At 40.3% G+C, this 14,272-nt stretch overlaps 1 protein-coding gene across 1 annotated transcript in view; it reads left to right on the forward strand.

Annotated features, from left to right (window-relative positions):
• Positions 1 to 11,561, forward strand: part of PCLO (piccolo presynaptic cytomatrix protein) — a 554,357-nt gene extending 542,796 nt beyond the window's left edge. The window contains exons 24-26 of the mRNA XM_065409113.1: positions 8,433 to 8,567; positions 9,202 to 9,347; positions 11,421 to 11,561. Coding sequence (XP_065265185.1) covers positions 8,433 to 8,567; positions 9,202 to 9,347; positions 11,421 to 11,561 — 422 coding nt within the window. The remainder of the gene's footprint in view (positions 1 to 8,432; positions 8,568 to 9,201; positions 9,348 to 11,420) is intronic.
• Positions 11,562 to 14,272: the final 2,711 nt, after the last annotated feature.

Here is a 14,272-nt window from a genome sequence, read left to right on the forward strand (position 1 = left end):
AGTCCTTGACCGCTCATAACCTTAAATCCTCACTTCAGTTACCAACACGCAACTCACGTACTCATGTCACACGCACAGCATGTACACTGGGCCTAAATGGCCTATAGCGTTTTACAACATATACTACTATGTATCCCAACTGATAAAGGTGACAGTGTTGATATAATATACTTAGGCTTCTGTAAGGCACTTGACTTGGTACCACAAGATATGTTGATTAAAAAGCTAGAAAGATATAAAATTAACACGGTACACGTTAAATGTGTTAAAAACTGCATAACTGATCATCTCAAAATGTAATTGTAAATGGGGAATCCTAATTGAGCAGGCATGTTTCTAGTAGGGTCCTGCAGGGATTGGTTCTTGGCCCTAATTTAACATTTTTATCAATGATCTGGAAGAAAACATAAAATCATCACTGATAATGTTTGCACAAAAATTGGGGGAGTGGTAAATAACAAAGAGGGCAGGTAACGCATAAAGCAAGGATCGCTTGGTAAACTGGGTACAAACAAACAAACAAAATGCATTTTCCTATAGCTAGATGTAAATGTATACATCTAGGAAAAAAAGAATGTAGGCCATATGTACACGATGGGGGATTCTATCTTGGGAAGCAATGACTCTGAAAAGGAGTTACAGAAGTATTGGAGCATAAGCTTTTGTGGGTCAATGCCCACTTCATCAGACGCAAGTCTGATGAAGTGGACATTCACCCACGAAAGCTTATGCTCCAATACTTCTGTTAGTCTTAAAGGTGCCACAGGACCCTCTGTTGCTTTTTACAGATTCAGACTAACATGGCTACCCCTCTGTTACTTGAAAAGGAGTTGTGTATCATGGTGGATAATCAGTTGAACACGAACTCCCAGTGTGATGCTATGGCCAAAAGGGCTAATGCGATCTCAGCTGCATAAGCAGGGGATTCTCAAGTAGGAGCAGAAAAGGTTACATTATGTCTGTATTTGGCACTGGTGCGACCGCTACTGGAATACTGTGTCCAATTCCGGTGTCCGTAATTCAAGAAGGATGTTGATAAATTGGAGCAAATTCAGAGCAGAGCCATGAAAAAGGACCAGAAAACATAGGCCTTGCACTAATTTGGATTTGGAGAGTGGTGGTGGAAAATGTTAGTGACATCAAGGATGTAGTAGGTGGGTCAATCAAACTACTGGTTACTTTCACAAAGGAAGAGGGAAGGGATGGAACCAGGCTGCAAACTGATTGTAGGAGTTTTTAGGGAAGGTACTTATGAGGCTAAAGGAGAAAGATGTGACTCATTTGGGAGATGGATAGGACCCAAAGAACAGAGGGGAAGGGAAAGATCTCAAAGAAGTGAGAAGAGAATAGAAAACCTCTGGTTTGAGACATTCCTTATAATGTTCATCCATCATTACTTCATAATAGCTCTGCAACTGCCTCATGTCACCATGACAGGATGAAATGCATTATGAAGATGAACTGAGACCATTGCAAATAACTGGAATGATTTTTTTTTTAATAAAAAGAGTAAATTGTTGAGCCAACTTCTGCCGTCTGTATACAGGGAACACTTCCCATTGACTGGTAGTTTTGCCTGAGTAAGGGCTGCGGAGTTTTTCTTATATGATTTAAATTATAGGCTCATATGATTTTCAAAATGCCAGTTAATATCAGTCAGCTGAAATTTAAATAATAAATAGTTAGCATTTACAGCACTATTCACCTTCAGGCTGATTTATCATGATGGGCCATTGTGATACAGCTGTCTTTTGGGGCAAGAAGGAGGGATGAAGCCACAGTGCTCCAGGGACACAGAAGACATTCAGCTTCAGCAGAGGCTACACAACTGCTGCTGCATCCTTTGGCGGAAAGAAGCTTATAGCCCCATGTGTGACCAGCTAGCTCCACTGGTCAGTGCATGGTGGAGGAGGAAGCAGGCATGGCACTAGCTCCTCTCTCCACCCTCTTTGGGTTATTATGCATTCCCAAGAGGGCACAAAGGCTGTAATTCTGCTGCTCCTCACATGGAATACACAAGGGGGAGAGAAGCACCTTTCTTTGCTGTGTATCTGGTGCTATATAATGAATCCAAACAGGTAGGATTCATGGTTAGATAGGTAAGTATTATCCCCATATTAGAGGTGAGGTAGAGCGCTAAACTGGCTTTTCCAAAGCCACAGAGATTCAATTTTAGGCCGGGACCTGGGGACAGACCGCAGGAGATCCGGGTACTCATTCATGCATCCAGACTTTTGCAATGTTAATGCTGTAATACCATAATGCTACCAATTCTAGCATTTTTCTAAGTACTATGGAGGGAGACAGTTGGATTGTCTTATTCTAATTTAGCTGAACCAAAGAGCATGCTCGGTTAAGCGATACAAATGCCTAACTGCACGCACGATGCTTAGTCCCAGAATACATCCTGTCTCATTATACTACGCTAGAAATCATTATAACTGTTCCATGTCCACATCACTAGGTATCTGTGTCACAAAAGTAAAGGAAATATCAGAAAAGAAATGCCAATATTCCATCAATGAATATTGTGCAGTTCCCACAGCTCATTAATTCAATCCCTTAGGGTATCAAAACAGATAAAGAACTAAAGAAATGGAATTAGATGCCAACAAAGGAAGTATCAGAGGGGTAGCCGTGTTAGTATGAATCTGTAAAAAGCAACAGAGGGTCCTGTGGCACCTTTAAGACTAACAGAAGTATTGGGAGCATAAGCGTTCATGGGTAAGAACCTCACTTCTTCAGATGTCTTGCATCTGAAGAAGTGAGGTTCTTACCCACGAAAGCTTATGCTCCCAATACTTCTGCTAGTCTTAATGGTAACAAAGGAAGTCTTTATTTCAGTTCTTATGCCTGTAATGACACTATGATAATTACCACACATCTCTTCATCTTATGCTGTACATTGCAAGATTATGGAAATTGTACGGAGTGTCATTTATTATTTCAGGATGAGCGATGTAACATTTACAGTCAAAAATAGCAAGTCTTCAGAGCATACTTAAAAATAGTTTTAGGACCAATTAGAAGACAAGGAATTAACTTGATTAACCTTAATGCAGAACATTCATCCAAAAGAGAACATGTATACCAGAAGCCTGGCACACCATCTAAATTAAAATCTATAAGGTTTTCCTCATTATTTACCCAGCTGTCTCTTCCCTTATGTATATATACTTCCATGTAGGATAATCTGGTGTTGAGTTTGGCATTCTGAATGTTCATTAGGGAGATGAATCCTGCCCATTCCTCCGTGAGTTTGGAAGGCTTCATTATATTGCAACAATGCAATTTGTTGGCAGGATTCAAGGGGTATGTATTCTTTGTGCAGTGCAGGCGTCACCTCCCTGAACATGCTCAGTGGGAGTAACAGGGGGTGGGGTTTAAATAATCCACTGTTACATGGCTGCTCCCCACCAACACATACAGTGGGGCAGGGAGCACTGCAGTCAGACAGGCTGCAGTCACACAGAAACTCTGTTGCAACCATGTGCCTGGCGGGGGCCGCTTGTTCCTCCTGCCTAATTTTCCAGCACCCAGATGAGATACTTGGTTTGGATGCTAGGGAGGGGATTTCGGCTGTACAGAATAAAGTGTAATGTGGCAGAAAGCACCAATTCAAGAGGCCAGTCCTGGCAGCTGGAGGTATTCTGTGGTTCTGATTCTCTCATGTTGAGGAACATAGCCCCTGTGAGTGTGTATTTCCTGTGTATGTTGGAAGCGGTGTCTGCCTTACAAGCTAATATAGGAACACTGAGAAACAGTGGGGAGGGGTTGTCATTTTGCTTCTTTTCCAGCAGGAGTCTTCTGTCTGTTATTTTATTTTTATGTATTAATTATTTGCATTGTGGTAGCACCTAGGAGCCCCAGTCGTGGACCATTGTGCTAGGTGCTGTACAAACACAGAACAAAAAGTGGTCTCTGCCCCAACGAGATTGCAAATTCTGTGCATTCTCACCAGTTTTGCTGAACTGGGCTGTAAAAAAAAAAAGAAGAAGAAGAAGAATGACAAGAGCTGAGCTAATAACTGATTGTTTGGTTCAGTGGTAGTTTCAAAAAAATATTAAAAAATTATTCTGGTCAAAACTAACTAAAAGTTGTTAGTATTTTCTGTGAATTGAAAAAAAGTCCATTTCAGGTCTGTTCCAGAGTGGAAATTCAGACCTGGGTCTCCCACATCCCAGAGGAGTGCCCTAACTATTGGGATATAGGTCAGGGGGTGGGGCCAGCAGCATCCCCCCCACCATCTCCTCCTCCGCTGGGCATTCTGTGGATGGCCAAAAACATTCATGTCAAATTCACAAATATTTGTGGGTCGACTGAAACAGCATTTTCAGCGAATAAACTATTCCACAGTCAATGTCACTGATCCCACAGTCAGTGGTTTCACTACTCAAATGGTGCTTCAACCAAAGGGTAACGTCACTGTTCACTCCTTCCTAGGACAAGCTCCGGCTGATAGCAGGTATCTGATTAAAAATAAGTAAAGATAAAGGGTGAAATCCATGCCTTATGAATACAGACATAACCCTCGAAAGAGGGTAGCTGAGGGTTATGGTGCTATTAATAATTAACTTAAAAAACACTGGAAAATGACATTACAAATACTTCCAACTTCGCAGAGCTGAGACAAAGCCCCATGATTTATAAATGCAGTAAATTGGTACAATAACTGCAGATAAATGAATTAATAAATAAACTCTCTAGCCATCCAATTTCCCAGCAATATGGAGGCTCATAGTTATATATGAATAAGGGTTTATATCACTGCCACTAGAGCAAATTAAGTTTATAACACACCTCAACTTCTTAAGGTTACCATTTAACAAAATAGTTTTCAGCAAATTATTAAATCAATTGGTTCTTAATTGCTAACGGATGCTTAATAAGTCTGATGGCCTAATAATAAGCAATAATTATCCTGTCTTGTAGAAACTCATTAAATACTTAATCATAGCTATATTTTTTAAAGAATCTAATTACATTGTTCTTGCTAACACAGTTCTAAGGTGGTTTTAATCAGCTAGACATGCTTGTTACCCAATTCTTGCACCTGAGTAAATATGTTTTCAACAACTAGGTAAGATTTAAATAAGTACAAAAGCAGTCTTATTTCAGGAGATGATGGGTGCACAAGATTTGGATTTATTCTGGATAAACCATCAATGTATGATTAACTGTGCAATGACAGTCCAATCCTATAAGGTATTGAGCACCTTGAACTCCAAGATCAGCCATAAAGACGCAGGAGAATAAATTTTAAACCATCTCAAAATAGGTAAAGCCAAGCCCATTTTTAAAGAAGTGCTCAGTCTTCACCAACTATGAACTCTCCTGAACAGTTCTAGGCAGTTATATAGTGACTACCCCCTCAGTATAGGCCTGCTTTAAATGTGTTTGTATTTTGAGAACCAAAACCCCAAACCAATGAGGAGGTGGGATACGTCTGTATCCCATTCAGAGTGATTATGCCAGGCTGGGTGAAGGGAGAGAATGGAGAGAGGAAGCCAAAGAGGTGGAAGGAAGTGAGATAAATTCTGAGTCTTTAAAACAGTTTTGGTTCTTTAAAGCAACAAAATGTGTTTCAGTCCCGTGTTTCATGAGGCTGGTGCAAGGGCCCAAAGAGTCCCTCAAAGAGTCAGGTTAAACATCTTCAATCTCGTACAGTGGGAGAAGTGAAAATGAGTTTGGAGATACAGGAGGGCTATCAGGTTTCAAGTATCCTCCCCAAGGAAATATGTTTTCCCCGAGTAGCTGTTATAGCAGAAAAGTATCAGTGGGGATACACACTGATCTACAGTAAAATGCTAGATATTGAGACACTGAAGTGCTGCATCATAAAACGGGACTGGCATTTTCAGACACACTGTAAGATATTGTAAGCATCTCTCTCTCTCTCTCTCTCTCTCTCTCACACACTCTCTCTATAGTGCACTGAATCCCATGTAACATTTCTCCATGCTGGCTGATTTTGTGTTATATTGAAAAGACATGTAAGTGAAAAAAACAAGGAAGCAGACTCAGCCAGGAAAGATGTTGCCTCAACAAATGTTGCAAATGAATGTAAAAGGGACGGGGATGGAGGGGGCAATAAAATAAAAAACTTGGCAGATGTTCTAGGAAAGGCTGGTGGTTAAGTAAAGATTGCCTGAAACTAATCATAGGTTTCTGCTACAACTGTTTATACTGGCTTCACGTAGTTAATTATTATGGGATTCAATGCAAAAACAACATTGACCAAAGCACTGGCAAAGCATGTGGTAGATTTGCCACTGTAGCTTTGAAATGTGTGCTGCCTTCATAAACACCTTTGCTAGTCTATCTACAGAACAAGACACAGCTCTACCCCCATCTCTATTTCCGAGCCTTTCAGTACTCGGGATCCAAGCTTGCAATGTGCTGAATACTGTCAGTTCCTATTGGTTGCTCAGCACTTCGCAGGATAATACCCTTGCCATCTTAACAACCTCGCTGAGGTTGAGTGGCACATCAGATGGAACGGACTTATGGGTAATGGTAATAACGTATCTGACCATCCTCTTCACCTGTCTTGGCTCTTGGTAAACCATTTCTGCCACAGTCACAGATCCTAACACCATGGGCATCATTGATCTTTCACACACATGTGCTTTACGTTGGTGTAATTACACTGAGAGAGTTAGACCAGTTTTGAGTGAGAAGAGAGTCAAGCTCTATATGTTGTGTTAGTGGGTCTGGCAAAAAAATGGGTGCTCTGATTGATGGAATGTAAATCAAAGCAAAACTCTCATTAGTGGATTAAGAGCAGGAACAGACCCTCAGTGGAAGGTTTTCTGATTGCCAGGCTTGATAGTAATTTCACCTGCCCACATAAGAGTCCCTTCTGTCTCTCTAGGGGTGAAATCCTGACTCCACTGAAGTCAATGGGAAGCCTTCAGCTGAGTGAGGATTTCATCCTCTGATGCAACCAGGTGCCAGTTTGTGGTCATGGCATTCTGTAATTAGCTGGCTGCTTTCCATGACCTCAATACAAATTTATTTAAATGGGGGAAACAATACAGTATGTGAGGATTTTCTCATGGAAATCTGTGCTCCAGCAACTGGTGCTGTGTAATGGGAATTATTCAAGTGCTGTTATATATTCATGGGACATGGAATAGCATCTAAAAGTCACTTTGGGAATTTTGATGCTTTAAGAAAAGCAAGATTTTGTAGCAATTTGAAAGGCACATGTTTAATTGTTTCCATTCATCAAGATCACTTTTTACGATAACTCCTTGGCACGACCTGCTAGGATTTCCTGGTAATGCATTAAACCCCAGACAGCTGGCACCAAAGAGTTAGACATGAAAGACTCTCATGGACTTCACTGGGCTTTGGATCAGGCCCCAAGTGAAGAGGAAGGTGAAACATTACATTACACCAGCAAAGTGGCAGATAGAGGTAATCTAGGCCCAACCCCACTTTGGGTTGTTGCAGAGCCAGGACATGTTCTGCCAGGAGCACAGGGGAGCACTCATACATCTCTGCCCATTTAAGCGATGCAGCATATCCCCCTCCACTCTGGGCATCTAGCCAGGAGAAATGCCTGTGCTGTGGACCTGCCATTCTGCCTAGTCCATGTGCAGGCTGCACAAAGGTGGAGGAAGGCTCTTTTCTTCTGCCCCTCCCCCCACTGTACACGCACATAATGTCTGGGGAAAATATGGCCCATATCGCGTATCGTCTAAAGGGAATATAATTGCATTGCTCCACATACATACATAATGGTTTGACATAGAGTAGTCCTGTCCAGAGAGCTATTAGGGAATTTATGACCGTTCAAAATAATTGCACATACATGCTTATTGGATTAATTTGATTTTTATACATCTTTATTGTAAATTGAATAATATCCCTTATTCTTTTCGAATGGGTAATTTCAGAGTCCTGACCTAAAACTTTCAATAGCACTTCGGTGATTTAGGAACTTAAACCCATTTTCTTTCAATGATACTTAGCCAGATCGGGCTGGATTTTCAAAAGTATTTAGGTCTCTAAAATGCAGATAGGCACCCAGCATAATTTTTAAAACTCCGAGGAGCGTAACTCCCATGTGAGTTAGGTACCTATGTGCTTTTGGAAGTCCCATTAGGCACCTATTAGTTACCTCAACACCTTTGAAAATCTGGCCCAAAATGACTGTCGCTTTTGAAAATGGGATTTAGTGTCCTAATTCACTTTAGAAAATATTCCCTTCTTTGCTTCTTAAATCAAATAAGTTCTGATGTCTATGTATGTGCTATTGTTGACTGCATATGTCTGCCCCGTTTGCTCATATAGTCGGGTTATACTTTTCTCATTTGTTAACAATGAGAGGTGCTGTATAAAAACAATCTCCTTCCTAAGTATGGTACCAAATGCCCCCCTCAGTTTCCTTTCACTATAATGGGTTTTGTTTTTCTGCTTTCCAGGTAAAACCCAGGTGATGGGTGAAATCAAGATTGCATTGAAGAAGGAAATGAAGACTGATGGAGAACAGCTAATAGTTGAAATCCTTCAATGCAGAAATATCACCTACAAGTTTAAATCTCCAGATCACTTACCAGGTACCAGTCAGAAACAGCATTATGATACAGTAATGAGCATCAAGCAGGACATTGACTCAGACATTTAATGATATTATTACCATAGGGAAATCATTTTGTTTGTTAAGCAAAATGACGTATTCTGTAGCACTGGCAGGGAAATGTTTTTTGGTCCTGTGAACATTTTTGATGAAAATGAAAATGTGTTTGTTGAAATTTTTCTTCAAATGTTTTTTGCATTTATGTTGAATTCAAAATGTTTCCATTTATTGTTGCATGAAAAATGTTCATTTTTCAGTTTTGTGTTTTCACCAAAAACAGACATTTCTGTTTGTCATTTCTGTTTTGACAAAAAAAGGTACTTTTCATTGAAAAAATATTTCAGATGAAAAATTCCTACCAGCAATAATATTTTGACAGAGCCATAAAGACATCAAGACTGGCTTTGCGGTCAGTGATACCAGTGTAAATCCAGAGTAACTCCCTTGGCTTCAGTGGAGTGACTCCAGTTTCACTCTGGTGTAAATGACAGCAGGATATGTCTCCATGGTAAACAGAGGTGTATTTTGTCTCCGTACATCTCATCCATTGAAATCATTAGTGACAATGACTCCTTAAGAGCGCCTGTATCATAGGTTGAATCATTCTTCCACAGATCTGTATGTGAAGCTGTATGTTGTCAATATCGCTACCCAAAAGAGAGTAATTAAGAAGAAAACCAGAGTGTGCAGGCATGACCGAGAGCCTTCATTTAATGAGACGTTTAGATGTAGTTTGAGTCCTGCTGGGCATTCTCTTCAGGTAATTCTGCATCTTATTACAACATAATTTTATATGTCTTCCAGGCTGTGCTGTGGGAATTAGAGATCAAGCTCTCATTCCCAGTGACTTGCCTAACAGGTTACTGAGAAAATAAGATTGCAAAGGAAATAGCACAGTTATCTCCACTCTCTTGCTGTCTTTTAGTAGGGTGAGTTCAGTGTACCTAATGTCATGTCTTTAGGGGAAGGATGGTCCTGTAGGTGAATGAATCACAAGACTGAGAGTCAGAAGATTTGGGTACTATTCACAGCTATGCCTCTGACTCATGGACAGAGATTCTGCAAGTTGCATAGTCTCTATTTCCCCATCGCTAAAAGGGGATAATGATATTTACTCAGCTCTGCAGAGAACTTTGAGATCTTCAGAGGCAAAATGCTACTTAACAGCCAGGTGTTGTTAGCATTTATTAGAAATAATCTACCGAAGCTCAAAGAGATAGATGTGAAGCATAACGCACTGGAGTCGGCTTGTTTAATTTACAATCTGGCACATACCAAGGCTTGTGTGGAGCTGCGCCAGGAGGCACAGTCCCTCTCCCTGCTGCTCAGCATGTCAGTGGGACTGTGCACTCTGCTTTCCTCGGTGTGTCCAGCTAGCTCCTTGGGTTGGTGCAAAGTAGGCAACAGCATACGGAATGTCTCTTCTTAATTTTCATTACCTGTTAACCCTAATGTTCTTCTGGAAACGCCTCGTCTAAAAATAATGTCTCTTTAATATAGGCAGGACTGATGGCACCACCTACTATTATTATGGTTGCCCAACATGTAGTTACTTGAAAAATGTCAGCCCACACAGCTGAGCTCTTTCCAAGAAAGAGGCTACATAAAATATATTGTTTTGCCCATGTTAAAAAATTACGATGATCTTTCCTTTGCTTTGCAGCAGGGACTTGAAATTTGGCAGGGGGGTGGCTTTTGTTTCAGGATGTATCTTTTGCCACCCCCATTGTTCTGTTTGGACCCAGCAGAGAAGTAAATAGACACAGAGGGAGCTATTAGAAACACATCTCCCGGCTGCGTGGTGGCTTTTTTGCCCTGGCTGCAAATCAGAAACCAACATGAAAGTGAGGCTTTGCACTAGGGAGGGCGGGAGTGCTCAAACATTTAAAGGGACAGGCTATCACACCTATGAAAATCTGTTCAAATCTTGCCTTTGAAAAATTGCAGCTCACACATGCTCAGAAGGTTTTTTTTTTTTTTCAATTTTGAGCAGCTAAAATCTCCAAATATTCTGTCTACTCTGGGCATGCTCCAACTAAAGGCTGAGCAGCACTTCCCTTGCAATTGCAGCTCAGGGCTGGGGTCTGGGACTGGGTTTGAGACCGAGCACACTGGAAATGAGAACAGAGGGACTGTCATTCCTGTGCTCTAAGTGCCCCTCCTGTTGGACCCAGGCAATGTGGAGGCAGAAGCTGCCTGATTTGAATCTTCAGGGATGGGGCAGTAGACGGCGACAAGGAGCTTGCAGGGATAGACTGGGACCAGAGGCTAGGAGGTGGGGAGAAGGAGCCTGGGAGTTGAGGTGGGGAGGTGACTGGGACAGGCAACCTTAATTATGGCATTTCTTAACTTTTGAGTGCTTGAATTTGCAACTTCTATCATGTTGTTTTGACATAGTTTTCCTGTGTATAATATTTATATAGTGCCTTTCATCTGAGACTTTAAAAATGCATGACTGGCACACCTAGATGTCTAAAACTGGGCTCCAAAATTATAGGCCATTGTCAAAAATTTGGGCCTTTGTGACTTCACCAAAGCTACATTTTGTGTTTGAGCTGAGGATAGAATCCAGGACTGCTGAATTACATTAATCTGTTCTAGCCAGTAGATCACAGAACAAGGAAGTGGAATAGGGGAGAAGCTCTGCATTCACTGCATTTCCTCTCAAATGGGAAAAGATCCTTGTGTAGTAAGCTGTGGGTTGATGTTTCCTTACTGTTCTGCAGGTGCAAACGTAGAGGTCAACGTTTCTGAATCTTTATTGTACACCAGCAAGTGGCATGTTTAATTAAGTTAATAAAACAGTTTTAACCATATTTCTTTTTCTTCCCAGATTCTGCTTGTCTCCAATGGAGGGAAGTTTATGAAAAAGACACTGATTGGTGAAGCTTATATCTGGCTTGACAAAGTGGATCTAAGGAAAAGAATAGTAAACTGGCACAAACTGATGGTCAGCTCCACACAAACACATTGAGCAGACATGTCTGCTTAGGGCACTAAACCTTGCAGCGTCTGCTGTAAATGGTATTACTCCAAGACTATAGTTTGATATTGTGTTTAGCTAGGCTTTCAGAATACAAAGTAGGGAAGAGTGGGCTCTGGGCTACATAGCACACTTAAATGAGGGCTAGTCAACTTGTTTTGCTGTAAAAGACAGCAAAGAAAAAAAACTGAGCCCAGAATCAAAAGCGAGGAAGTTTGAAAAGAAGATTGATATGAGGGCTCCTTGACGTTGGACTCTTTGTGGCTGTCAGGAGAGTAACTCGGAAAGAAATAATGAAGGCTTGAAGGCAGCTGTTAATGCAGAGTTTGGCTGCGGCTGGAAGTAGTGTGTCTGAGAGAACAATCTGGGTTTCTCTGCAAGCAGAAGGAGATCATTTTATGCAAAAGCACCTAGGCTGACTGGTTTTTCAAATCTCACTTATCAGAAGTGTAAAACTTGTTCCTCTGCACCTTAGAATCTCTGATAATTTGTTGTTGTGAGATTATGCCACAGGACACAAACTGCAGGCTGTTTGTAGTGGTGGGAACATTATTTTACACGATTTTTTTCTTTATGTAAAGAAGATACACTATAGAGAATCAGATCAAACCGATTCCATTTTGTTTCCATGCGTTAACAATGGGTGTAGGTCTCTGTCCTGGAATGTAAAGAATAAAAGCACATCCATGGCTATTTTTTGTTTTTGGAGGGTGGTTGGAAAGAGAAAGGATCAAATGGAAATTGCACTAAATAAGGATGGGGGTGGGAGAGAAAGTTTTCTGTGCCAATGAAACTGCAATTCATCCTTCCCTTTGGGTCAGCGGTTTACAAAAATGGGTTTGTCTCTTTACAGTTTAAGCACTGAGATCGATACTATCATTTCAACTATTCCTTTTTTGTCTCCAACCATCAGCTTTACCCTTAGACTGTTTAAAGGCAGTAAAAGTTTAAAATATATTGTATGTACTCTGAAACATTAGACCCATTGTGCTAATGCTACCCTGCTGTTTGTGGGGTTCTGGATCAACAACATCAGCGACACACGCTCCTTCTTGACAGCTAACAAGAAGGAATAACAAAATGTTTACCATCTGGGGACTGAAACATTAATGCGTGTCGAGGATTTCCTTTGAGAAACTCAGGTGAATGACTGAATATAGTCCATTCAAAAGTGGCTCGTCAGTTATGAAGTATGTAATTAAATGAATGTCACTGGCAACTATAACTTAAGGTTGTGTCAGAGCTTCCAAAATAAAAGTTCTATTTTCAGGCATTTATAACTCAGCAGTAACAGTTTCCTTTGGACTGAAACTTTGCCTAGGAGATCTTAAACTGGGTGTGATATTTTTCTTCTTAGATTAAAAGAAAAAGGAAAGCGCTTTCATCATTCTTAAAATTGTAGAAATATTTAAAATAAATTGACATGGGATTAATTCCCTTACCGTTCAAAAATGGCTTCATATTTTATACCTTCATATTTTTAAGTGATTTGGCAGGGGATTACCCTGAAATATCATTGCTTTTTTGTATTTAAAAAGAAAGTGACCAAATTTAAAACGCTGGCAAGTATTTACTGTGTTTGCCCAACAGGAACTTTTCATACACCATTTTAAGTACCCACGTTGTTTTTTTACTAGGGATAGCACACCTCAAGATGACTTACATGGTAAATTCAAATTATTCCTTGGGATAAGAATTATATGCTTTAAATAAAATTGGGATAGATGAGAAACCACATTGACTCTGAAAGAGCTATTGTAGTTGTTTAACTTGATGACACTTTTCTACATATTTGTTTTCCATTTATTTATTCAAAATTAAAAATAACACCATGGGAAATGAGTGAAATATAGAGCAACTGGAAAATGTTAGGGATGCACAAACCAAAGAAAGACAAGTAAGTCCACGTTAAGACTTTGGTGTTCTACATTTTACTTGCAACACAATGCATTCCTACCATAATGCCATAAATTATCATAAAGACACAACAGCACTGTCAATGGGAGCATGGTGTGTGCTTTGACTTTTAATGTTGTGCTTTCGTCAGTGTATAACCCAAGTCTGATCTTATGTAATCACAGCCTGTTGGTGATAATATAAAATATCCTAAATATTGTGATTTATATGGAGAATAAGATTCTTCAAAACCAAAATCCCCAACCAAACCAAAAATCCCTAAGTGGGATTTTTTTTTTTTAAATCTTTCATGTAAGTATTGCTCTTTTGTTGGGTTATTTTAAATGCCTGATGTCTACAGTGAGTCCTTTCTTTTCTAAAATGTCCAATTTCAATTACGGCGTGAAGTAAAAGCAGTGAGATGTGCAATTTTGTGCAAACTGCTGGTAATTTTGTTCTTGCTCAGATTTATTATGAAGACAGCGAGTCATGCTGATGGTTGCTATGGAGATTTCCAACAGGCACTAGCACTAACTGGATGGCTTACTAGGAAGCCTATAATCATTATTCTTAATTGACGAAAGTGGGCTGGCATACTTTGCTCTTACATGCATTCACAAATGTTTCTGGTATTTTTATGAAACAGGATTGTTTGTCTGGTGTGGCTGGGGTTGTCCAGGAAAGCCACAGTTACTTTGGAATTAGCCTCTGAAATGGGTTTAATTCATGCATCTTTATATATTGAAATTCAAGTGTAACTTGTCTGCTGGAATCCCACCCTGAAATACAAAGGGTAGTGGCTGTCA

The sequence above is a fragment of the Emys orbicularis genome, chromosome 1 (assembly GCF_028017835.1).
Source record: "Emys orbicularis isolate rEmyOrb1 chromosome 1, rEmyOrb1.hap1, whole genome shotgun sequence".
NCBI lineage: Eukaryota > Metazoa > Chordata > Testudines > Emydidae > Emys > Emys orbicularis.